The sequence below is a fragment of the Eucyclogobius newberryi genome, unplaced genomic scaffold, assembly GCF_026437365.1.
Source record: "Eucyclogobius newberryi isolate DKJ021-1_F unplaced genomic scaffold, fEucNew1.0.hap1 SCAF_7, whole genome shotgun sequence".
In the NCBI taxonomy this organism is placed as follows: domain Eukaryota; kingdom Metazoa; phylum Chordata; class Actinopteri; order Gobiiformes; family Gobiidae; genus Eucyclogobius; species Eucyclogobius newberryi.
The window spans coordinates 24,882,529-24,907,966 of NW_027316389.1; the positions used below are offsets into that span (position 1 = coordinate 24,882,529).

The window sequence follows — 25,438 nt, forward strand, 5'->3', positions numbered from 1 at the left end:
ATTAGTTCTATTTTTATAATAAAGAATTCTTTGATTTCATTAAAACTATTGTGGTTTCTAACAACCTTAAATCGATTAAATAAATACATGACTGAATAACAAAAACAGACACTGTGTTAAACCAAACCTAAACTAAATACTGTGGCTCCACACAGAGGCCTATCATGTAAAACACAGGACCTTATAGTGGTCCCCTTTACTAACACCAAGGACATTGAAAGTCTGTGCACAGTTTGAAATGAAATCCACAGAGTTAGAGTGACATCTGTTCAGGTACAAAGTGGTTAGTCATTGCCTCTGTGGCAATAATGTATCTGCAGTGGCAAAGGAATGAGTGTATAATAACACTAATGTGAAATATAGCCGCAAGCGGCAATGATCGGCCCTCGCCACGCCGCCGCCACACCGCCGCCACGCCGCAAGAGGAGGGGGCGCTAACGCGCCCCAATTGTCCTTTTATTACGCCTACTGCTGAATCTGTGACGCTGTCACATCTTCTCCCCTTTGTTTTACCATCAAAAAGCTATTTTATTTTGAATTCTTGGCAAAATGTGCGGCTTTGCCGCACAGACACCGTGACTCTTTGAATGAAAATGTGGATAACTTTTGATGGTCCACCCCTGAAGATGAGTCCCACCAAATTTCAGGTTAATAGGGCTGACGCCCTGGGAGGAGTTTGTGAAAGTCTAAAGTGTAAACATGTTCTGGCGATTTCCCCATTGGAATAACATGAAAGGTTTCGGTCATCGTTGGGCAACGCCATAACAATTATGACATGGGTCTCATTGACTTTTTTGATGGGGATGCTAAAATTGAGTTGTGTGTCAAATTTCATATAATTTCGCAAAACTAAACATTTAACCTCCATATAAAATCTGTAGGGGGCACTGTGGCGCCAAATGAATTTATTTCACTTCAAGTAGGTTTAGGGCAAAGAGTTTAACAACTGATTCTAATTTGACGCAATTCGGACTTTATCTGCGCAAACGGCAGAAATTTTAAATATGGGAGATTTCTGAAATTCTAGCTACAGTTTGCGGCTTCGCCGCACAGAGACCGTGAGAGGTATCAATGTAATTTGGATAACTTTTGATGTCCCACTCCTCAGTAGCATTTTCACCAAATTTCAGCTTTTTAGGGCCAACGCCCTGGGAGGAGTTCGTAAAAGTACGACGTTTGGAAAAACTCCGAAGTCATGTTTAGCCATTTTTGAAGCAATATGGCCGACATTTGGTTGGGCGGACGGCGTTGCCGTAATAATATTTTTTACTTCTCTTGTCACCATCTACCTCTGCGCCAAATTTCATGATTCTACGATCAGATTTTTTTTGTGTCATTTCCCATCTCTCAATGCATTTTTGGTACATTTGGGGGCGCTGACGCGCCAATTTTTTTTTATTTTAGAAAAGGGAAATAGCCAGAATGTAGAGAGGCACGATTTTTAGAGGTGTGAACATTTTTGTGACTTTTCGTCAATGTTCACTGGGTGAAAAATAGGGGGGTTGGTCCCGAGAAGAAGAAGAAGAAAGAAAGAATTAAAGCCGCAAGCGGCATCCAACGGCCCTCGCGGGCCGCCGGCCTTCCGACTCTGCTCTCTGCATTTTACAGAGATGGCGCTAACGCAATTGTCTAAGAACTAAGACAGCGACACATTGGACATGTACAATGCTGTGCTTAACCAGTGCAAATGAACACAAATGTCGGTCAAATGTGCAGCTCCAGCGCACAGAGACCGTGACACTTGGAATAAAAATATGGATAACTTTTGATGCTCCGCTTGTGTAGATTATTTTTCCCAAATATGAGCTTGATCGAGCTATTGCCCACAGAGGAGTTCATTAAAGTGTGAAGCATAAATGTGAACATTTCAAGGATTTGGCGTTTTTCCCATTTGTGACAGTATATTTGCAGCTCCACGGCACAGAGACCGTAGCACTTAAAATCAAAATATGGATAACTTTTGATGCCCCATTTGTGTAGATGATTTCCCCAAATATGAGCTTGATCGGGCAATCGGCCTAGGAGGAGTTGGTGAAAGTGTGAAGCGTGAAAATGTGGTCATTTTGGAGATTTCGCTGTTTTCCCATTTCTGACATATATTTGCGGGTCCGCCACACAGAGACCGTAGCACTTAGAATCAAAATATGGGTAAGTTTTGATGCCCCGCTTGTGTAGATGATATTCTCCAAATATGAACTTGATCGGACAATCGCCCTAGGAGGAGTTTGTTAAAGTGTGAAGCGTAAAAATGTGGTGATTTGAGCGATTCTACGATTTTCCCATAAGGATAACATGGGATGTTTCTGTCAACGCTACGGTTACGCCGTACAAAATATGACTTTGGCTCTCATACTTTTATGATCAGGATGGCAAATTAGAATTTTGTTCAAAATATCATGTCATTTGGAAAAACTCTATTGTTTATAGGCCACTCTGAAGGCCAAATAGTCAGAATTCTGGGAAACGTTTGCGGCTCCGTCGCACAAAGACCGTAAAAGTTATCCTTAAAATTTGGATAACTTTAGATACACCACTTGTCTAGAGGACGTACACCGATTTTGAGGTTGGTGGGCAAAACGCACTAGGAGGACTTCGTTAAAGTGTAAAACATAAAAATGTGGTAATTTGAGAGATTTTGTGGTTTTCCCATAGGGATAACATGGGAGGTTTCTGTCATCGCTACGACTACGGCGTAAAAATTTAGGCATTTTTGTGATTGGCTTTTGTGATCGGGACGGCAAAATAGAATTTTGGGTAAAGTTTAGACAATTTTGGTAAAACTAATTTTTGACCTTCAATGTTAATTTAAAGGTCACTCTGTAGGGGGCGCTATCACTGCCATTTCAATTTTGTCAGCCTAAACTGGTCCAAACTAGAAAGTTTAACAACTGATTCAAATTTGGTCCTAATCGGACTGGTTTTGATCAAATGGGAGCAATTTTTAGACCTGCAATATTCCAAAATAAGTTGTCCAAATTTGCGGCTGCGCCGTACACAGACCGTAAAAGGTATCTCAAAAAATTGAATAACTTTAGATGCCCCACTTGTCCAGAGGACGTACGCCGATTTTGAAGTCGGTGGGCAAAACGCCCTAGGAGGAGTTCGTCAAAGTTTGACGTAAACAAAATGGCTAACTCAGCTTGTTTTCATTTTCAAAGGAAGATGGCGGCCATAGGGTAAGTTTGGGGGCGTGGCCACAATGATTTTTTTTGTTTATCCTCACGAGAGGAATGCGTGTCCCGAATTTCGTAGCTTTACGCCAAAGTTGACCTCGGGGCGTCTCCCATAGGCGCAATGTATTTTGACTTTTGTCGGTGGCGCTGTCGCGCCATTTTTTAACGAAAAAAAAAATGGCCCAGAAAAAATAAAATTTTTCGCCGATTCTGAATTTTGGGCAAAGTTTGGTGAGTTTTTGAGCATGTTCAGGGGGTCAAATTAGAGATCAAAGCGCTGAAGAAGAACAAGAAAAATAATAATAATAATAATAATAATATTTTTAGCAAAAACAATATAGCCGTTTTTACTATAACAACAAATGATACATCGTTTGAAAGCTCTAAGCCTTCCCGATGCCGCCATGGGGTGGAATCATCATTACGAGCGCTTACGCGCTCGTCACTCCCTATTCCGTCGGGATGCCCCGCCCACTCCCCATAGACTTCCATTGATTTGAGCAGATACAAGCATGGCCCATGCCTGCGGCATGGATTCTCGCGTACGGGACGATGCCAGGAGGGTTTTTGGAGGAATGCAGCGCTTCGTGCTGCTGTTGTCAACAATTAGTGAATGGGCTACGCCCATTCACTAATTGTTGACTATTTCTGTCATAGCAGGAGTAAGTATGCATGATCCATGCCTTCGGCATGGGCTAGTTCACTGTACTTGCCAGGGGCGACAGTTGCAACGCTGCCTTCGGCAGCGTTGCGGGAGCAATAGGCCCTCCCCCTGCTGGGGCTCGGGCCTAATAATATTCCGATGCGAAAACAATGTTTCCCATTTTTCAAATATCATAAACTATACATTTTCGGAAAGCGCTCGCGCTTTCCTACCTCATGGTGTGGGTCCCTGGTCACTGACGGGTACTTTCGTTAATTTTGAGTGGGCTCCGCCCACTTTGTGTTTTTGGCCCTCTATACAGTAATAATGTTCAATTTTTGCATTACATGCTTATATGCACGGAACATGCAAGAGATGGGGAACGTATTCGTGAGCTACTTAGCGCAAATGAGTGCTTTATATGGGGATCGTTTAGTGCACACTTTTGCACGGGCTTCGCCCGTTTACAACGGTAATGTTCCATTTTCCTACTACTAATTAGTATGCACGGGGCGTGCATGAGTGAAGGAGTGCGTTAGTGAGTGTTTGGAAGTGGGCGAGCGCTTCGCGCTCGATTTCGTGCGCACTACGTGCGCACTTTCGCAGCCGTGCTTCGCACGGCCTTACGAGATTAATAGGCCTCTCGCCAGCTTGTGGCGCTCGGGCCTAATAATAATAATGAGTGTACTAGTGGCAGTGGTTGTAGTTGTCATTCAAAGCAATACAAAGAACTATTTTATTTATCAATGTTTTTTTTTAAATTAACTAATGCAAACTAAACTACGTACTTCAGAATTGGACTACTTCTTTCACCGCTGTAAAAAGGCACGTAGAGAGCGGCACGTACCTTGGCATAAGTGCAGGTTTCAGAGAGCATCCACACTTTGCATCTTTTGTCACAAAGTGGACACATTACCGTGTCTGACTCACACACTTCCTTTCTACAAAAGAGGAATATGCTACGATAAAACACTCCCAAAGATGTAATCATTTATGGTGCCGTCATTTCTTACATTAAAGGGGAACTGTTGAAGAAGGCCAGGCCATAGAGAAACACAATGAGCCCAATAACAGCAGGTGGGATGAGCAAATATGTGTACCAGCCCAGCCACAGGTAGTACAGGGCCACTTTCTCCCCAAAATAGTTTCTAAAACACACATAACATAAATGAAATGAATACAAAGACATAATAATCTCACAATCAGTGGTTTCATACATTAACGCTTTTGGTTCAAGTTGAGAAATGTGTGTCTTAACAATTAAAACATGTACTTCTAAATCATGTATATATCATTTATCAGTGTAAGTGACTATTTGTTATTTATGCAAACCGCCAAATGGAGGTGTGAATAAACCCTTGTTTATGCCTCAAATAAATATTCCAATACCACAAATGAATCAAGCATCATTTTAAGCTCAATCCTAAGCAATGGTTGCAAAAGGTCGTGAGTAGGTGTTAAAACATTGGTTACTGTCAATACTTGAGAGTGCTTCACAGTTGCATCATTTGAAATAATTATTGTCACAGTAACGACCATTGTAGTGAAAACTATAATAACTGGGTAGTGCATTGCAGTGCGGACCTGACGGCAGTTATGGGTTGCCCTTGGAGACAGGCTGTCCATCGAGCCCAGCTTTCCTTCAGCTCCCTTTGTTTCTTTTTCTGATACAAAAACACAAATCACCCACATAATTTATAGGGCTGAAATACTAATCAATTGCAATAATGAATAGAGAACAGAAACATATCTTCATTTAAGGTAGATATTCATACAGGTTTCACACAATTATGCAGGCTATATTAATAACATCTTAATGCTGGGTGTAATAACTTATTGTCACTGTCCGAAATGCTCTATTTGTAACATAGTAGAAAAAGCTTCAGTTGTAGTCATCTGGACTCAGTTTGAAAAATAGACGTTTCGACTCTCATCCAAGAGTCATTGTCAATAAAAGAATTTAGGTCGAGAACTCCGATATTAATACTATTCTGTGGTAAGACCCGCCCATTGGGAGGAGCCTTCCTGAAGTAGAAAGAGTTGTTTGTTTCAACAGAAACTCCCCCCTTGTATCTACCGAGCTAGCCTATTCAGAATCTTAATGGGCTATTAGAATCCTCTTTGTCTTTGTGAGACCCTGGCTCAACCACCCTGAGTACCTGATTAGCATCTGAATGTCCTCTACCTTTCCAGGGGTTCAGTAACCCATTATAAATAACAGGAAGATTAAACCTAAGCCCTCCATTTCTGTTTAAAGAAGGTCTTTCTTTTTTAACAAAAATAGCTTCCTTGACTCCTCTTTCAAACCATCTTTTCTCCCTGCTTAAAACCTTCACCTCACCGTCTTCAAACGAGTGATTAGAGGCTTCAAGATGGAGATGCACGGCGCTCTGTGGTCCTGAACTTGTATTTCTTCTGTGCTGATAAAGCCTCTTGTGTAGAGGCTGTTTAGTCTCACCTAATGTAACGTTCTTTACAGCTTTCTTCACTGCATTGGATCGAATAAACTACATTGCTCTGTTTTTGAGTCGGCAACTTGTCCTTTGGGTGAACCAGTTTTTGTCTTAAAGTGTTTCCTGGTTTAAAATAAACAGGGACTTCGTGTTGTCTAAAAATTCTCTGAGAGGCCAGACACATAAGGGATAGAGACACCCTTCCTTCTCTGTTCAGTTTCCCTTTTGTCCTGCTTCTTGGTTCTCTTCACTCTGTTGAGAGCCCAAGCGGGGTAACCACAGGCTGAGAGGGCATTACGGACATGTTTTTCCTCTTTCTTCTTGCCCTCTGAGCTGGTGGGCACACCTTGAGCTCTGTGTTGTAAGGTTCTGATCACCCCCAGCTTGTGCTGTAGTGGGTGGTTGGAACCAAAGAGCAGTCTATAGAGCATCTATTTGTAACCTTTTCTGTTAAAGTAAAACATAGTTACCTCATGTAAACAGAATTTGGCCTCAAAAACCTTCATCCTCATCAAATCTCGTATGCCTTCTGGAGAAAATGAAACGTAAAGTTACATCTTAGTTTGTAAAGTAAGAATTCACATTGTGGTCACACAGTGGTCTCACCTCCAGTTTGAGGCAGTTCAGTGTGATTTAGGATGAAATAGACAATCCTTATCCTGAAAAATAAAAGAGATCACTTCAGTTGAGTGCAATTTCAAACAAAAATCATGATTTAAACGGTAGCTTGAACATATTTGGTGACACTATTTACCTGGTGCTGAGGGGCACGTTGTTCTGGTCATAGCTCCAGTTACAGGCATCAGACACTTTCAGTAGATACCTGTACCTTTCAAAAATCTCTTTAGGCGCTTGAATCCCATAAAAGACCAGATCCTCGTCAATTATTTTCTAGCAAACGAGAACCATGAGCACAACAACGTCTTTGTGTCATCTTTCACTCCTTCGTCTTGACACAATACTCACAGTCACTTTCAGATTCTTCTTCTTCAGCTCTTCAATAAATGTTGTCTGTTTCTTGTAGGTGTGTGCCTCTTGGTTCTCCAATGTTTTGGCGACCAGCACATAGTCATAAGAGAGCGGAGTGTGCTTTGAATAGAAATACATTAGGCTTTTATTGCATGTGTTTACTGTGTGGGCTTGTGAAATCAGATGAATTAATTAGCACATCATACCACGGGAGGGAAGGTCTGATCACTGCCATTCTCTTTCACTACTCCCATCAACTCCAGGAATTCAATGCTGGGCTTTAAAACATAAATTCAGACATGGTTAGGATTCAATCAATATTGAACTGTGCTTGAACAGACTTGTCATTCATTTAGGAGGTGTGCCACAGTCAGAAGCATTACTGCACCTGACTCACAGAGGACTGTCATCAGAGGGGAAAAAGGGCTAACCCAACTCTGACAGTACAACATGGCATGCACTCTCTGTCACTCCATATAAGACTGTTTTATAGGCGTGGTGCTGACAATGAAATAATATGAAATACAGGTGCGTGAAATTATTAAAATATGGACCCTGTGTGGCAAGTCTGTGGGCTAGCTCAGTCCTAACAAAAGGACATCATACAGTCAATATTCCAGTAGAAGCACGAGCTAGCCTGGAAGCATAAACGATTGCCTTTTTGAAGTAGACTCTCTGAATAATTGCCCATACCTGTCTCCTGTGGGTCTGATGCATGATGGTGAAGCGCTGAATGCAGATACGATCTCTCAATTCACTGCCAAAGCCGCAACGGTCCGGTCATGAGGGCTACCAGAAACACATAGCCCATAGCCTAGAAAACGAGAAAAATCAACTTCCGCACTTCTCCCGGGGATAGACGCAGTGTTGTTTTTCAGGCCGAGGAATGTAAAAGCCACTCTACCTGTTGCTGCGCTCTGATTTACAACACGGCACGATGCGCGCACTGCCACTGCCACCTCTCCATAATGAGCTGTCAATGTCAACAGTTCAATGCGCAAAATGTAAAACCCAAACTGCAATCTGTTTTCTGTTTTTCTGTGAGCAAAAAGAGCCCGAAAGACCCTCGCTGTTGTGCTGTCAGGTGATGAGACGGCGCGGCATCTTCTGTTACCCTGTCAGCCCGGAACGATGCGAGTTACACCGTCTCGCCGCTAGATGGCAGCAAACGCAGTGTCTGTGGCCGATGGGGATTGTGACTTCAGATCTTCCCACACAGAGCGCACTGGTGACATTTACCGTGAGAGTGAGTCATGACAACTGCTGCTCAATTAGATTAGACGCACTTTTGTTTGCTTTTAATGCTTTTATAATAACAAGACAGCTAAAAGTGTTTAATCACGGATCTGAGCTTTAATAGAGGTTAGTAAATAGAGGTTATTGAGATGTAGTCCCATCTAGCCCTCAGAATGTCCCCGCAGTTTTTGTAGTGCCAGCTCTCACAGTTTGCCCCTTTGGTCTTCATGAATGATGTTCAATGTATGGTTTTGAGGGGTCTGTTTGCCAATGACAATCAAAAATAGAAAAAAAAAACATGCATTTATTGTAATTCCTCTTTATTGAATTGTATGTGCATCTGTATAATAGTAATTATGTACAGTATATGTCTTATTTTTATTATGTTAGGTGATATAAGCCTTGTTTTGATATAATATATTTAAATTTAACAGACAAAACAAGACAGTTTCTGGCCCCCAATGCAGCTGTTGAAAAAACTGGACCCTGGCTAAATGAACTGATGACAAATAAGAGGGCCCTGTAGCGCAAACTTACAAATGTTACATATATTTGACTTATAGCCTATCAATCAATATCTTGCCATTTGGTTTTCTTCCAAATACATCTATTGCAAAGTACACACATTTTGATAGTCCATAAGGTCTTCAATATTTGTTTAAAAATGGGAAAGAAGTCACAAATTCCCATACGCCTGGAAAATGGAAGGAAGGTAATGTCCAAGGGAGTATACCACAAACCATGCATCCCATTATTAGCATTAATATTGCATACATATGTTGGTTGTTTTCCCCCCACAGCCTCCCGAGACGTCAAATGCTATTAGTGAATAATGACTGTTGATTAGTGAATAATGTATGTTCATTTGTCCACAATGCAAATTTTGGTTTAAAAGAAAACCCACTTTTTGAATTATTTCTTGCCTATAGGCCTGCTGGGACCCATGGAAGCTGACATCGGACCATGGATCGTCCTTGTCTGCCCTTTCAAGTTAGGGAGCTAGTTTGAGAAAGAAAAAAAAATTGTGGCTAGTTGAATACTTTTTGCATTACAGACTTCCATGTGGTCTAACTTATCTTTACCTTACATTTAAACAAGACAAACTAACATGTATGATGGGTGGCCTGCTCTGCCTTGTTATTAAGGCTGGTTTCCACTATTGGTCCACTAAACTCTGAGGAGAACAGTGCACACCCAAGAGGAGCCACATGTTACAGAGGCAGTCCATCTGTGATCCAAGAAAATGTGGTCCACCAAATAAGCGGCTGTATTTCTGTACACCGGCACACCCCACATCACATAATTACAGTATATGTAAGCCACTTTAAAGCCAACACAGAGAGGAGACACTGCTGCTAAATGTGCCCGGTGCAGACTAGAGACGAGGAGGCGGGAGGATCAGATCAACCCTTTAACTATCGCATGTGTCCTGCCAGGTTAGATGAACAGCGGCTGAAAAGGTGCCATACCCCAGTGATGTTGAGGAAACATAAAACTGCTTTATGACTATGCTACGCTATGCTATGCTAATTAGACCCCCATCATAGGCCCACTTTTGTGTGTTTTTAACAGGTTATAGCTAGTAGAAATACTCCTTTTCTGGAATAACATGTATTGTCTCTGCGTAGCCCATCAATTTCATACAATACAATTAAATGAATATGTTCTTGTCTGTTAAGCCTAAGTCTACACTATTAACAAAGTGCTTCTCCAAAGTGTTTTTTCTATAAAAGATGTAATATAAGTTTCCAAGTGGGGGTCTGACACATGCTTCTCTCCATGGAGGAGTAATTGCTTTGCCTTGAATGTTTCACAATATGGCTTTATATATATATATATATATATATATATATATATATATATATATATATATATATATATATATATATATATATATATATATATATAGTATCACAAATTCTAAATGTGCATTCTTATGGTGACATGCCAGTGGAAGACCTTTCACCAGAAAAGTTACATAGTGCACCTTTAAAAGTCAAGTTTGTGGCTTAATGGATAACTCTGTGTTCAACCCTGTGTCACACACTCTTTCATGTTCCTAAATTTAACTACAATGTTCAAGCACAAAATCTTATTCTTGATCATAATAATTAATTTAACCCATGCTTGCTGTGATATTAGTGAAAGCATAAAAGGCTAAATAAAATAAAGCTGTGGACAGTTCCATTGCTTGTTAGCCTTGTTCCCAGTTGTGCACAATTATAGCCTACAGAACATGGTGGTGATGTTGTCTGCATATTTAGGGCGCACACTTCAGGCCTCGCTCCTGTCGCTCTGGGCTCGGATTGGCTCAGAGTGGCTCGTGGCGCAGAGCCACGCCCTCTGAACGGCTCTGGCCCAAGACCCATGCGCCACCGAGCGCGCAGAGGAGAGCGCTGGCACACCGGGAGCTGTGTCTGTCTGACCAACCGGGGAGTTTACCGAGGCCTGGGCGACTTCACACGGGATCTGCTGCTGTCAGGAGGAAAGCGGACCCGGGGTTTATATGAAGACCACCAGACACCGCGTGCAGCATGCATCGTGTCTCCGGGAAACGAGGAGGGGACGGTCTGATAATTGAGATGAGCCCAACTGACTCCTTTAATGGTGAGCAAACTCTTTATATGTCACTCTTTTTCACTTGGATAACTTTGGTTGCAGATGAAAGCTTGGATAAATGAAATGTAAATCAATAGATCATACTGTGACAACGTGAAGTCTGTTGTTTAATTCCTGACCTTAACTTAATTAAGCTGAATCATGTTTTAGGTAGCATCATGTTACTCAAGTGTAGTGCCATGTCCTTACATACTCCCTCAAAAACTCTGGACCAATGTAAACAGTGTAAACCTTTGCTGCATCTATAAATAGCCTTGGTGTCTACTCTGCCTGGACAGATTGCTGAAAAGATTGCTCCAACAACAGGCATATTTTCTATAAGTAACGAAATAAATGTAAAAGCTGGTTGGCTACTCTGTCCTACAAAGTCTTTCCATGTTACAATTTCCCCCTCTATGTCTGAATATGTTTATTTTGTAGCAGTGACGGCCTAGTCCAACAGTAGCTGGCCTGTGGACTGGAAACACTTGGTCATAGTCAGACAGCCACTAAGTTCACCGCCAGCACAAACCCCAAATCCACAGTTTTACCAACATCACACCTCGGAACAAATCGCTAGACTTTCTACTGGTACTTTTAGCCTTTTATGGACTTGAAAAGAGGCTGAATCACATTGCAATATCTTTGCTCACTCACATAAATTATTGACTGGCCCATTGCCTTTTGAGAGAATCATATTATAGAGAATCAACTGTAAAATGATGAAGAGGAGGACTAAAACTGCAGTTGGCGTTGCCTTGGAGCTGTCTGTTTATTGATTGCAAGGATGAGTTCTGTGCATCTTTTCCATCTTAGTTTAATTTTTAATGAATCTACTGTAGATCAAGGTAAACATGGATCCAAGCTACTAAAAATTAAGTTCTGAGTCAAAGGGAGTCAAACTTGTCAGGTGTGTCTATTAAAATGATTGCAAGAAAATTACAATTACATATCTCTAAACTTGTGCACCTTCTGTTGCCGTCCAAAACGTCAAAAAAACACCCTAACCCATTTTGAAGCTTTCAGTTTTCACACCAGCTGTAACGCTCATGTTTGATCAAGCTACTGACTCTAGACTTTTTTAAACTTCCTGTTTGAAAGTTCATGGAAGTGAAACTTCTACATAAGCCAATCCAGCACATTTTTGAAGCTTGTTTGGCAACAGCTTAATCTTTTAAAAAATGCTTGGCTAAAGTATCACAATCAAGTTGAAAATGGCCTTGTGGCATTTCTCTGATCAGCTGCTCTCAGTCGAACAAAGCTGTTACTGTGGAGGATACTTGAGGTGGGGAAACACAGTAGCTAATGCTAGTGCCTCCATACTGTGGCCAACTGCGCAGAAATATGCTCAGCTCCATGAGATTACGTGTGGATTTGAACTACCGGTAAACTAAAACAAAGTTACATGCATTTATACTAAAAACATTCATTTCAATATTGATTTAATGACTATGCAACTGGCTTACGACCCCCAATGTAAAATTAAACTGATGCCGTTAATAATTTCAACAGGAAAAAATATTTTTTACCACATTTTATAAATCTATATGCAATATAAATCTATATGCAATATAATATATGCAATACAAAAAAATTGCAATTCCATTTCTTTCCACACAATCACAAACTGGGGCTGGTTTGTGATTTGTGAATCCAGACATGGGTGTGTTTCTGTATACTATTCTGACCTACTGGTTCTCAGTCTATTACAGGGCAGCTGTGGCTCAGAGGTCAGTGTAAGTACTCTCATGTTGGGCTCAGACTAAATTTAACATTACAGGCACCATCAATTATCTTCTGTTTTAAACTTAGCCTGTAACTTGTCTATATTTAAGTGATTGCACAGTCAAAAAATGAAAGCGTTTACTTTGGTTTAGAGCGCTCATCTTGTCCTTGTTACACCCTGCCATTTGTTTATGGAAATCATTTTCTTAGAATCCCTTTATTTGAAAGCCAATGATTCAAGTCTTCAAGATAACGTGGCTTTGCATTCACAATTCCTCTGTTGAACTGTTGAATCACAGCAAAATAAAATGAACCGAACTGTATGTTATTGTTAAGTCATGTTTTAGTCCAGCGGCGATATGTAGAGCGTAGAGTTGACAGTCTATCACTGCACCATCAGAAACTCCCCTTCCTGTAGCCGACTATTTTCCAAGCAACGTCCTCTTGTTGTTTTGGATGCAATCAACTTCACTCTCATGTTATTCTCATTGATGTTCTGCAGATGATGGGAATGGCTACCCACAGCATACAAGTGCAGACAACGGCTCATTTCAGCATGACCAAGCAGAGGTAACTGTCCCAAATCACATCATTATTATTCAAATATTCATTATTCATATGATTTTATGTGTCTTTCTTTACAATTTTACATTTTAGTTTGCAGGTATGAGCCATTTCTCATATAATCATCTTTCATCATAGTTACCGTGAATGACCTAATTGTTTGTATTTATTGGATGAGCTGAATTTGCCTAAAGTAGGTGCTTCCTTTTCACAGAAGTCATAAACTTATGTTACTTATTACCCAAAATAAACTGATGAGGACTATCATGACCAACCATTTAATAATGCCAGGAGTCTGTCACACATAATTCAAATTATTTTCAACCCATCTCTGCCTATCGTTTTACAAACTGACTCAGACGCTTTTTTCTCCCTTAAACAGCCGGCACTGAGTTTTAAAGGTTTTCTGGTTGCCTTCTATACCAGAGTTTTTACACTTTTTTGCTTGAAAAGATTCCATGGCAGAGCACCAATCAAAACCAAGTCACATCTTTTAATAAAGATAAAGTTGTGTTTATTGTTTGTGCCACTGTTTTCTGTTAACGTTGCTAATGGGGATTGTTTTGATTTCATTTTTGGTGCAGATGTGACGGTAACTATTCAATAAAACCCATGTTAAATTTGAAGTTTTTCAAGGCACACCTGGTGGTAATACCTCAAGGCACTAAACGTTCCCTGGCAAGTTGAAAATGAAGGGCCTATGCAGTACACCCCACTAAATAACAATGGGATGTTCACTTCACCTGTTTATGGTCGCAAAGTTATAGAGGATCCTTTATTTTCTCATTTCTTCTTATGCTTATGTTTACCCTTAAGTGTGAACTTTAAAAAAAAGTCTTGCAGTAACGTAAAGCTCCTCTTGCTTCCCCACATCAAGTCTTCTTTACCTCCTGAAGTATTTGTTGACACGTGTGAGTCTCTGAGTGGCAGCCTGGCGTCATTGGCCTCCTCTGACCACAGCAACAGCCCACAGCGCAAGGGCCCGGCCTTAGACCGTATCAGTACTTTGACTGGGGTAAGGGGCCGGTGCACGACGCTGGAGTGTTCCATTGTGTCCCTGTGTGTGTGTTTGACTTTGCTAAGCAGACGAGTGGTTAGTGGTTGCGTACAGGAGTAGAAAAGAAAACTAATTTGGGCATGATAATTTACTCTTTAACTGATATGTGTGCATTTTATTATAGTTCTTGCCTTGTTGTTGCTGTCAAATAAAGTAAGACTTTCCCCTCATTGTCCACTCGGTTCCTCCACAGCTCTCGAGAAAACGTGCCCTGTTCCTGATGTTTCGTTCCCGGGTATGGCATGGTAAAATAGCCTTGTTTTGATGCATCCTGTAGTGTATGTGGACCGTCTGCTTTTTGGTCAGTTTTCTCACACTAAAATGATCAAACAACCAGAGAAAATGTATGTGACGCATCCTTAAATGCAAAAGGCCCTCCTGCCTGCCGTGTTCACACCTGTGATTAGTCTCTGCTTGAGCACATGGAAAGTGTTTTTCTGGATTCGCAAAACACAATTAGAAGCTTAACACATGCGTAAGGACTTTGAAATTAATTAATGATGCCTTTAACATCTTCTCAGTAATTTCTCCAGTAATTAGTCGTTGGTTTTAGTAGTCCACACAAAAATGTCTTTAGGTTTTATAGTTTTGTATTTCAACAAGCGTGGTCAGTAATAATATTCAATTGTTGCTTTGTTGTATTCAATTGAAAATAAAATTGTGTAAGAAATAAAAATATAATGGAAGGGGGGTTATTCTACGATTCTACACCCTCCTTGTTAAAAGAAGATGTTGAAACACCCAGTAGTTATGGGTCAGTAAATGTATAGTGCCTGTTTCCCAGAGCTGCATTGGGGCTGGTCACCGCACATGCACTGAATCCATATGACGGATCTGTAATTATAGTAAATGAGAGACTTTCATTTGAAGCTCAAGTACACCCATCCTACTCCCATCACATAAACGAGGAAGTAAGAGGATAAACACACTTTGCCTTTATTTATTTGGGAGCTGATAGATGACGTAAGCATGTTTTGCATTTTGGTTTTGTGTTTATGTTTGTTGTCCAATCCAAATACCTTTAAACTTAAACTAGCTGACGTGGTTATGTCATGCCGTCATTGCAGTCATTCTTAAGTATTTCCATCCATCCATCCATTCTACCGCTTGTTCCCTTTCGGGAAAGGGAACAAGCGGTGACTTCGGGCCTTAGGCGGGGTACATCCTGGACAGTGGGGAGAACATGCAGACTCCACCCAGAGAGATCATGTGATGTTGGTCTGGTCCGGGAATCGAACCCATGATCTCCTTCTTGGGAGGCAAGAGCGCTAACCGCCTTTGCCACCGTGCACCCCTATTTTTTTGTACATCACATGACTCTCCTGCCTTTGAAATGAGGTTTTAATTGAATCAGGATCCACATTTTTCTTTCTGATACAATTGCATTAGTGAGTCAACTGGCTGAAGCTGCTCTGTTTGTAGATGTCATTTGTATGGATAGGTTTACTGTGATGTTTACTCTTGAGAGAAATTCACAGGACTGGACAGGACTGGACAGGACTGGACTGGACAGGACTGGACAGGACTGGACGGTGCATCCTCAGTGGACAAATCTTAGCACAGAGAAACAGAGGCGGGGCTTGTGAGAGAGGCACTTAGCTCTGCATCCGGTCGTTCTGCTGGTGCATCATTACTTTAAAAAGGGATTGGCAATGGAGGTAAAGTTCTCATGTTTCCTGAGCTGTTGGATTAGCTAATTTTACCAGGACTGCAAAATTGTGCTTGTTGGTGTGGGATTTGTAGTTTCTTTCAGTTGAAACGATGGTGCAGGCTTCTGTGGGCAGCAAATACATTGGAGTACTGTGACTTTAATGACGGGAAAGGAGTATTTTTAGTGTTCTGAACAGCTGATGCATGCCACAGTGCAGGGCAGCATTGGTTTGCTCTCCCTTGAGGGATTCCTGTGCAGTAGCTTCAAGGCTAGCATTAGCATATTAGCAGATGATACTTTTTGTTTTTGGTTGCTCCTGACATGGATTACCTATAAGTAAATATACATGGGGCTAAATAAAAAAGAATGGGTGCTGAATATAGTACATGTCTTATGTTATCTTACTGACTATCTAAGTAAATAATTACTTTTTGTTTTGATTCTGCAAACACATTGTTTGTGAATGTAATACTAAACCCCCTTTCATATAGAGCCTATATTATAACTGATAAGGTTTGCTGCAAGAAGTTTGCTGTTTTGTTTGTCACTGGCAGTAGAGTAGTGCATCCTGACTTGTGTGATGATTTACATGTTTACCTTTTAAATAATGTGTGTCCTTTTTATAGATCGACAAACAACACCAGAGCAAAGATTCCATATTCTTTCGAGATGGAGTGCGAATGATTGATTTTGTCTTGTCCTATGTGGAAGATAAAGATGATGGTAGAAAGCAGGTAAGAACAAACATAATGTACAAGCCTAGATTTAAATATTTTCACTTTATCACCATATATGTCACTTAAAATATCAGTGAATAAAAAACAAAGCAAAAAACTTGTCACTAAAGGATTTCCTCAAGTGTGTGTCAGCAGCCAAGCCCGAATACCAAAACACAGATAAACTCCTGCCCGTTTGTTTAATCTGGTCATGGCCTCAAATGGAGTCATATTCAAATGCTCTCATTTCCATGTTGTTGCTGGACGCCTGTTTGTTAAATGTGCATAGACTCAATGTTTAGAAGTGGTAGCTGTGTTTGATAGTTAGCTGTTAGTTCTCACATGTTGGTGCTTTGAGGACTCTGGAGGAAGCAGAGTCAAAGCTTGTCATTGAGTCAACAACGACCTCTGCCCCGATCAGTCAGGTTTTCCACTTTTTGTGCAAGAGCTGCTAGTTTCAGAGTTTTCCAGACTTTTTATCACATCTCTCCAAATGTGCTGGTGAATAATTTCCCTCAGTGTACCTCATGTTTCCTTTAAATTGACATATAGTATATATGATGTGTTTTATTGAATCTATCTTTTAATATTTGTCTTTTCAGGAGAGAAGGAATGTTTTTGAGGCCAATCTCAGAAATGTTGGCTTGGAACTGGAGACGGAAGACAAATCTGTAAGATCACAGTACCAGTTCAAATTCAGTGTGAGCTGATCCTAACTAGAGGTGTCAAATGTATCACAATTCAGCTACTCAATACTGAAACTAGTATCAAAACTACTTACTCATTTGAGAAGGTATTGATTAAAAAACTAAAATCCCCAAAACAGTTTTAGAATGATCCTGAGCTTTATCAGAGCTAGAATAAGATCACATGGAAACAAAAATAAAGTACTATTATTTTTTTGTTGAAATTGTCTGAGCATTTTGTTTGTTTATCATTGTGATATCAGCATCGATATTGAGCCAATTCCTTTAATATCAAAATCAAGGTAACATTTTTGTATCATGACAACACTAATCCAATCATGCATTTTGTTCATTCAACCAACTGTTATTTTTAGAGACATTATTTCAAATTCTTCTCTCTTCTTCAAATCAACTTAATAATAACCTTTCTTTTTGACACACAATATTTTAATGTTAAATGTGTAACCGTATGTAGTATACAAGCCTATCTATCCTATGTTCAAATTCTTCTCCCTTCATGTAAATTGGGCCCCAAACATCTTTTGTGTTTTTGATTTTGTTACAATAATAGTATTGTATATTTTTTCCTCATCAGGAGTCAGAAGATGGAAAGACATATTTTGTGAAAATTCATGCTCCGTGGGAGGCTTTAGCCACCTATGCAGATGTGCTGAAAATCAAGGTCCCATTCATGGCTAATGACATCCCTGAGAACAGAGAGATGTCCATGGGCTGGCTGGCCACGCCCATCCGCCTCCCAGAAGACATCATGAACCCCGAGCCTGACTACTTCACTGCCCCCTTCGACAAAAACAAATCGGACTTCTTTCTTATTGATGACAAGGATCATTTCTTTACCCCGTCAACCCGCAACAGGATAGTAAGAAAGAGTTTAGTCTTGTTTTTGTATCTGATCTGTGATAATCAAATTATTCTTAACAGTGATTCCCAAATAAGTACACAGTGGTATTTGCAATAATTAGCAGGGTTGGTGAGGCACTGCAAACACAGATGATAATGAAACAAATAAGCTGGGGGTCATAGTATGGCTTATATTACTATGTCAATAACAAAACTGGTTAGTGGCAATACATGGAAAGGGATGCACCTTTAGTAATTAGATATGTTTATTTCATCTCACAATATTGCACTTTCTGTATTTCCACTGCAGGTTTATTACATCCTGTCTCGCTGTTCCTACTTCCATGACTGTGATAGGGATAAAATAGGAATAAAAAGGTTACTGAACAACGGCACCTACACTGCTGCCTTTCCACTACATGATGTAAGTCTCTTTGAAGTATTTATGCTTCAGCATGGGAGGAAAATGTCTTTTTGCAGCATTATGTTCTAGTAGGGTGAGATAAAAAAGATTATTCTCACTCTCCCTGTATGCAGTGCAGATACTGGAAAAGCTCAAGCTCTTCCAACTGTGACAATGAAAGATACAAACTCTACAAACACTGGGCCAGATTTTTATGTTTCTTTAAGGAGCAGCCCATTAATCTAATACGGTAAGCATGTAGTAGTATTTGTGTACAAAACATGCATAACTGCAACCATTTATTTGAATGTCAATAGGAAATATTATGGAGAGAAAATAGGTCTTTATTTTGCGTGGCTGGGCTTCTACACTGAGATGCTGTTGTTTGCTGCAATTGTGGGAACACTTTGTTTCGTCTATGGGTTGATGACGTATGAGGAGAATGAATGGAGGTAAGTTTAGCATGAGCATTCCACATGTCTGTAATGTTTTTCATTTGAGGAGTCTTTTACTATGGCCAGTAAATCTCCCCCTCTTTCAGTAAGGAGATTTGTAACGAGAACATTGGAGGCAATATAGTCATGTGCCCACTTTGTGATAAGAAATGTGGCTACTGGAAACTCAGTAAAATATGTAACTCCTCTTGGGTTAGTACACTGTACACAGTCATTTTTTTTTGCATTTTGTGTGTGTTTTTTTTAATCAGCATCATGTTTTTTTCTTTTCAGCAATCACACCTATTTGACAATGTGGGAACAGTGTTTTTTGCCATTTTCATGGGGATATGGGGTAAGTTACAATGCTGGTCTGTGTAGTTTAATTAAGAGCACCACCTAGTGGCTGCTAAGATTAATCATTCCCATTATTTACTATTTTATCATGATTACAGCAATAATGATTCATCAGTTATTTATATGCCTTTAAATCAGTTGCATGGCTAAACTTCAATCTGAATTCCTGAGACTCTAGATATGTGACTTTCTCTGCAGTGACCCTGTTCCTTGAGTTCTGGAAGCGGCGCCAGGCCCGTCTTGAGTACGACTGGGACCTGGTGGACTTTGAGGAGGAGCAGCAGCGGCTGCAGCTTCGGCCCGAGTATGAGACCAAGTGCAGTGAGCGCAAACTCAACGTCATCACTCAGGTGTTTGTGGCCGTTTCACTGATCGATGACTCATTATTATATTTTAGTTTTATATTTGTAACATTTCTAAGATTGATATATTACAGTCATTGCAGTCATTCATTTGTCTCTGATGATTATCTTAATTAAAATGAGTTTGGAGGAGACTAGGGCTTGTAAAAAGTAAGGGCTTTAATTTTCCTCTAATCTTCAGGAAATGGAGTTGATTTTTAACAAGACTGCTCCGAGTTTTATGGCGAAACTGTTAATTTGCTGGCTGGCTGTTGTATTTTGGGTAAGGTAAGGCCAGTCTAGACCGGGTCATGTTTTGTGGCCATGTGCTTAACAGATGTGACTGGAAAGACAGAGGGTCAGGTTTGTTTCTATAAAAAAAAACTTTACAGACATTTAATAGTCTTAGACTTTTGTTATCATAAAAAAACGCACTAATTGGGACAGTTTATTTTATCTAACCTTGGCCAAAGGTGCTGTCTTTTTAGGACACTGGCTCATTGATTTGTGTCCATGCTTTGCTTATGTAGGAAGTGGAGCCTTACTTACCCTTAACAAGCAAGTGTGCACGCACGTGTCTGTCTGGAGCCACTGTCCTGTTCTGGGTGAGCGTCATATTTTTTATATTGTGGGAAAAAATGTGGTTTTCAAGTATGATTAAAGTCTTTCAAAGAGATATTGAAAAAGTAAGTTAAATCTGACCAGTTGATAACCACAGTTTTGTTTCATTTGTTGTGTTCCATTATGTTTTGGGTTATTGGCTGCATTGAATCTCTTAAGCATGTGGGATCAGCATTATACACTGTTGTCCATGAAACTAAATACAATATATTTAAACTATCTGCACATCTAAATGACATGTGTTTGGAATAACTGGGACTTGCTATGAATCAGTGCCCCAGAAGAATACTATTGGGCGGCAGTAGCTCAGTGGTAGAGTGCTCGTCTTCTGATCCAAAAGTCGGCGGTTCGACTCCCCGCTCAGTCAGAGCGGTCAGATCCACTGGCCCGCAGGTTGGCGGTGCGATCGCAGCTGCCTCATGTGAATACTGCCGTTGTGTCCTTGGGCAAGACACTTAACCCAACTTGCCCCCCAGTGTCTGCGTACATCTGGGGTGTGAATGTGTGTGTGAATGGGTGACTGGTTCCTTGATGTAAAGCGCTTTGAGTACCTTGACGGTAGAAAAGCGCTATATAAATGTGACCATTTACTATAACTTTGACTTATTACTTTTTATGGGCAGCAGTGTAGTTATGTTTTGTGTTCACTGTGTAATTTGTGGGGCCATTGTCTTCCACATAGTCACTGTTGTCTTTGTCCTGAAGATTACTTTGATCATTGCCTGCATTGTGGGGGTGATTGCATATCGCCTGGCTGTCTATGCAGCCTTTGCCAGCATCATGAAAGACAGTGCCACCAACCAACTGCACGTAGTGGGCCCCTACATCACCCCACAGTTGGCCACCTCCGTCACTGCGTCATGTATCAACTTTGTCATCATCATGATCCTCAATCTTATGTATGAGAGAGTGGCTATTTGGATCACTGACTTGGGTAAGGGTCAGAATATTAGGCCAATTCCAAACCTTTTGTGTCAGTTTTGTTTGTGCCTAAAATATTTGTAATTTACCATGGCAGAAATCCCCAAAACACACCTGGAGTATGAGAACAAGTTGACGGTGAAGATGTTCCTCTTCCAGTTCGTCAACTACTACTCCTCCTGTTTCTATGTGGCGTTCTTCAAAGGCAAGTTTGTCGGATACCCCGGAAACTATGCTTACTTTTTTGGGTCATGGAGCAACCTAAGAAATGAGGAGGTACGATGGTTTTATTTTTGTATTTTTAGTATTTGTATAGTTTGTTTTGAGGGCACAATATTGAACCTGAATCTATCGATCTTTCAGTGTGATCCCGGTGGCTGTTTGATTGAGCTCACAACGCAGCTCGTGGTAGTTATGACTGGCAAACAGGTGTGGGGCAACATCCAGGAGGCGTTGGTGCCGTAAGTAACTTGCATTTACTCGAACAGTTTGTAAAGATAAGCACTTTTCCTAATTGATATATTTATTTTTTTAAAGGTGGTTAATGAACTGGTGGGGCAGCAGGAAAGCCAGATGTCATCCAGAGAGTCTGTACAGTCGCTGGGAGCAAGACCACGACCTCCAACCCTTTGGACAACTGGGGCTGTTTGATGAATACCTGGAAATGGGTAAAGATTCATATGTAACATGTATTGTATATTATGTAAATATATACTTTTTATGAGGCCCAAAGTCACTGGGATAGGCTCCAGTCCTTAACAGGAACAAGTGGTAAGGAAATTAATTATTTATAGGATAGACAGATGTGTCAAAAAGATGTCATATCAAGTGATTGAATGTATTACTTTAAAGGAACACTTTGCCTGTCACCTGCATGATTCCATAGCAATAATGTTAAAACCATACTTCAGAACATTTTCCATTGAGATGAAATACGTTTTACCACCACACTATAGAATATTCTAGCAAAAGGAACCACATTTCTATGGAAACAAGCAGGAGGAGGCTAAGCACAGGAAGGAGTCTGGTTTGTGGAAATGCAAGCCTGAAGTTTTAGACAATAAAAAAATAAAAAGAATAGAATGTTTTTTTTTTGGTTTTTTTTTTACTAAAACTGAAGTACTGGGGTTTTGATGACTTTGGTATCATTTTTATTGACCTCTGTGAGTAAAGGGTGGATTAGTACTAGTAATGGCTAAAATGGCTTTGAACCAGTAACTGAGACACACTCAATCTTTTATTTGTGTATATTCTTTTCATGTTTTTCATAACACATAAACTAAATAGCTTGAGGAATTTAAAAATGTACCTGCATTCCAACCTAAACCAATAAGGCTAAAAAAGAAAGAAAAAGTGTTATCTACCAGTCTGTAGATGGTGCTGTTTTGATCACATTTGTATCTCTGCTCTGGGATGCAGTGATCCAGTTTGGCTTCATCACACTGTTCGTGGCCTCCTTCCCTCTGGCTCCTCTGTTGGCTCTCTTCAATAACATCCTTGAGGTTCGAGTGGATGCCTGGAAACTCACCACTCAGTTCAGACGTCCTGTGGCAGCCAAAGCCCACTGCATCGGGGCCTGGGAGGAAATCCTCAACGGGATGGCTGTTCTCTCCGTGGTCACCAATGTAAGGGCTCTGTCTACACTTGCAAATCTAAATAATTAAAGAAAGTCAATAATGGATTAAAGGAAAAATAACAAACTTACTAACTTGAATGTTAAAGATGGAGGACTAAATATACTCAAAAATAAATATATTACCAATATACTTAATAGATTGGTTTATGAGTGTGTCACTCAGTGTTTTGATTATTTACTCCAAAATTAGATTTGAGTTTGAGTACTTTTATCTTTATGATTGCAAGTGTGTTATTTATTGATAAGATATGTTAATACTTATATTTTTAAGTATAATGACTAATAAAGTGTAAAAAAAAATCATCTTTAACAAATTTTCAATCTCATTTCATCAGAACTCATGCTGTGGGCCTATTGCGCTATTGACACACATTTAAACACCAAAAAATTTGTTTTGTCATAAAATGTATTTGTAGAATATAATGTTATACCCTACTTTTGTAACCATTTAAAGACTGTCAGTTTTTTTTATTCAAACGCAGTTATTCTCTTTTGACAAAAATGTGTTTGTTTGTCTCCAGGCCTTTATTGTGGCCTTCACATCTGATATGATCCCTCGGCTGGTCTTCATGTACGCCTACCAGCCCGACGGCGAGATGAACATGAAGGGCTACATCAACAACAGTCTGTCCATTTTTAATATCACAGAGTTTCCTACAGAAAGTCGGCCTGAGAGTGGAGAAAATCCCTCTTGGTTTAACAGCTCCATCACTACCTGCAGGTATTGTATGTTGCATAAGGAAACAGACACATTTTAAGATATAATGAACGGATATGTTGTGCGTAGTTACCAAAATTGTTGGTTGTTTTAGCATGTAAATTGATTGAGTAATAACATATATATATATAGAATGATAGCATTGTTGTTAAAAGAAGCTACATAAGTGCTTATTTATTTAATTTAGATACCGTGATTATCGCTATCCCTCTGGCCATGAGAAGGAGTACACCCACACTATGCAGTTCTGGCACATATTGGCTGCTAAGCTGGCATTCATCATTATCATGGAGGTAACGCAAATACAATAAAGAAATAGTTGGCTTTAACTCCAAATACTTTTCAAGTAATTTGCTCATGCTTTTTTCCCTGCAGCATGTTGTGTTCATCGTCAAGTTTGTGGTGGCCCGTTTGATTTCAGACGTGCCATCTGAAGTGAGGGCCAGAGTGAAGCGAGAGAGATATTTAGTCCAAGAATATCTGCACAACTATGAAGTTGAAAGGCTTAAAATGGAGCTCCAAAACCGCGACGACTGCACATGCACGCCGATGATATACCCAACATTACCCAATCACGAAGTGCTATCAGACCGTCTCTAGCCCAGAGTGAGCTGAAAGGACACAGGGGGGTGGATTCTGGTCCTGCTGAAGTATAATATGACAATTCGCTAGATAAGTACAGGTATTGCCTTGTTGTAAAATCATTCATACAGCTCAAAATGTCTCTGCATGCTGATACCAAAGATGACTTAAATAATTGATGTTCATTTTTTTCGGTTATTATTTTACGGACTGTACCACGATTTACTGTAAGACAAAAAACACTGTGTTGAAGCCAATCATTCACATGCTTTAAAACTATTTATTTTAAATGCTACCAGACTTGTTGCCTTAAAGTATGAAACAATATGAATGATCATGTATGTTATTTAACAAATGCCATGAAAATTATATGATGTGAACACTAGGATCGTTCGTCCTGTTTTGGCCAGTTTTTTAGCAGCATCTGGCGAATGCTATAATGCTAAAAAAAAAAGAAGTTAATTAGAAGAGAAAAGAATGTGCCTCTACGAAACCTAATGTTGTTTCTGAAAGTATCATGAATTGTTTCGAAGAAAGGTTTGGTTACGTTTGCACAAAGCACTTGATATATACCGCTGTGTGAAGCATTTGTGCAGTTTAACACTTTTGATTGAAAGGGCTATTTTTTGTTTGTTTTTTATGTTTGTTTTATACAACTTTTTTAATAAATGAAGGAAATTATGAATTCAAAATACTAGAACTATGTACGGTATAACTGAAATGGATTATTTAACATTATCTCATGTTATTTAATGGTCAAATATCACAATCCGTCTGGCTTTTTCCTTTACTGGATTTAGCATGTATGCATTATGTGTGGCCTACATAGATATCCCTTAAATGTAATTATAATAGCAATTTTCTCCATTCAAGATGCGTTTTAAACGTGTGTCTTTTTCCATGTATACTATATTTTTTGTGTTTTTCCTTTGCAATTATGATTATTTTGTGTGTCTTTCTGTCAATACATTACATATGTATCAACTGATATGGTATGTAGAATAAAAAATATACACATTTGCAAATGACTGTATAACCATAGTATATTACCAAAATAGATTTAACTTATTTATATTACAGTGGAAATGGGGGG

General features: G+C 39.8%; 2 protein-coding genes across 6 annotated transcripts in view; one reads left to right on the plus strand and one right to left on the minus strand.

Annotated features, from left to right (window-relative positions):
• Window positions 1-8,104, minus strand: part of LOC140349243 (anoctamin-9) — a 15,372-nt gene extending 7,268 nt beyond the window's left edge. Inside the window, exons 1-9 of the mRNA XM_072435518.1 lie at window positions 7,932-8,104; window positions 7,445-7,516; window positions 7,236-7,358; window positions 7,024-7,160; window positions 6,876-6,928; window positions 6,740-6,798; window positions 5,401-5,480; window positions 4,830-4,964; window positions 4,664-4,757 (exon numbers count right to left, since the gene is read on the minus strand). Coding sequence (XP_072291619.1) covers window positions 4,664-4,757; window positions 4,830-4,964; window positions 5,401-5,480; window positions 6,740-6,798; window positions 6,876-6,928; window positions 7,024-7,160; window positions 7,236-7,358; window positions 7,445-7,516; window positions 7,932-7,955 — 777 coding nt within the window. The 5' untranslated portion in view covers window positions 7,956-8,104. The remainder of the gene's footprint in view (window positions 1-4,663; window positions 4,758-4,829; window positions 4,965-5,400; window positions 5,481-6,739; window positions 6,799-6,875; window positions 6,929-7,023; window positions 7,161-7,235; window positions 7,359-7,444; window positions 7,517-7,931) is intronic.
• A 2,775-nt stretch (window positions 8,105-10,879) lies between these two features.
• On the plus strand, window positions 10,880-25,236 carry ano5a (anoctamin 5a). 5 transcript variants are annotated; one of them, XM_072434582.1, is made up of 22 exons: window positions 10,880-11,081; window positions 13,300-13,367; window positions 14,239-14,376; window positions 14,612-14,653; window positions 16,696-16,803; window positions 17,388-17,456; window positions 18,067-18,351; window positions 18,643-18,756; window positions 18,870-18,985; window positions 19,053-19,187; window positions 19,277-19,382; window positions 19,464-19,524; window positions 19,725-19,876; window positions 20,070-20,150; window positions 21,194-21,422; window positions 21,507-21,685; window positions 21,773-21,870; window positions 21,947-22,077; window positions 22,829-23,034; window positions 23,567-23,766; window positions 23,951-24,056; window positions 24,139-25,236. In XM_072434582.1, the coding sequence occupies exons 1-22, from the start codon at window positions 11,009-11,011 to the stop codon at window positions 24,361-24,363; spliced, it is 2,922 nt and encodes a 973-aa protein (XP_072290683.1). In that variant the 5' UTR covers window positions 10,880-11,008; the 3' UTR covers window positions 24,364-25,236. The 5 variants fall into 5 exon arrangements, with proteins under 5 accessions (XP_072290683.1, XP_072290684.1, XP_072290685.1 ...); XM_072434583.1 differs by lacking the exon at window positions 20,070-20,150 and adding an exon at window positions 20,398-20,472 and having other exon boundaries at window positions 24,139-25,233; XM_072434584.1 differs by lacking the exon at window positions 14,612-14,653.
• The last annotated feature ends 202 nt before the right edge of the window (window positions 25,237-25,438 follow it).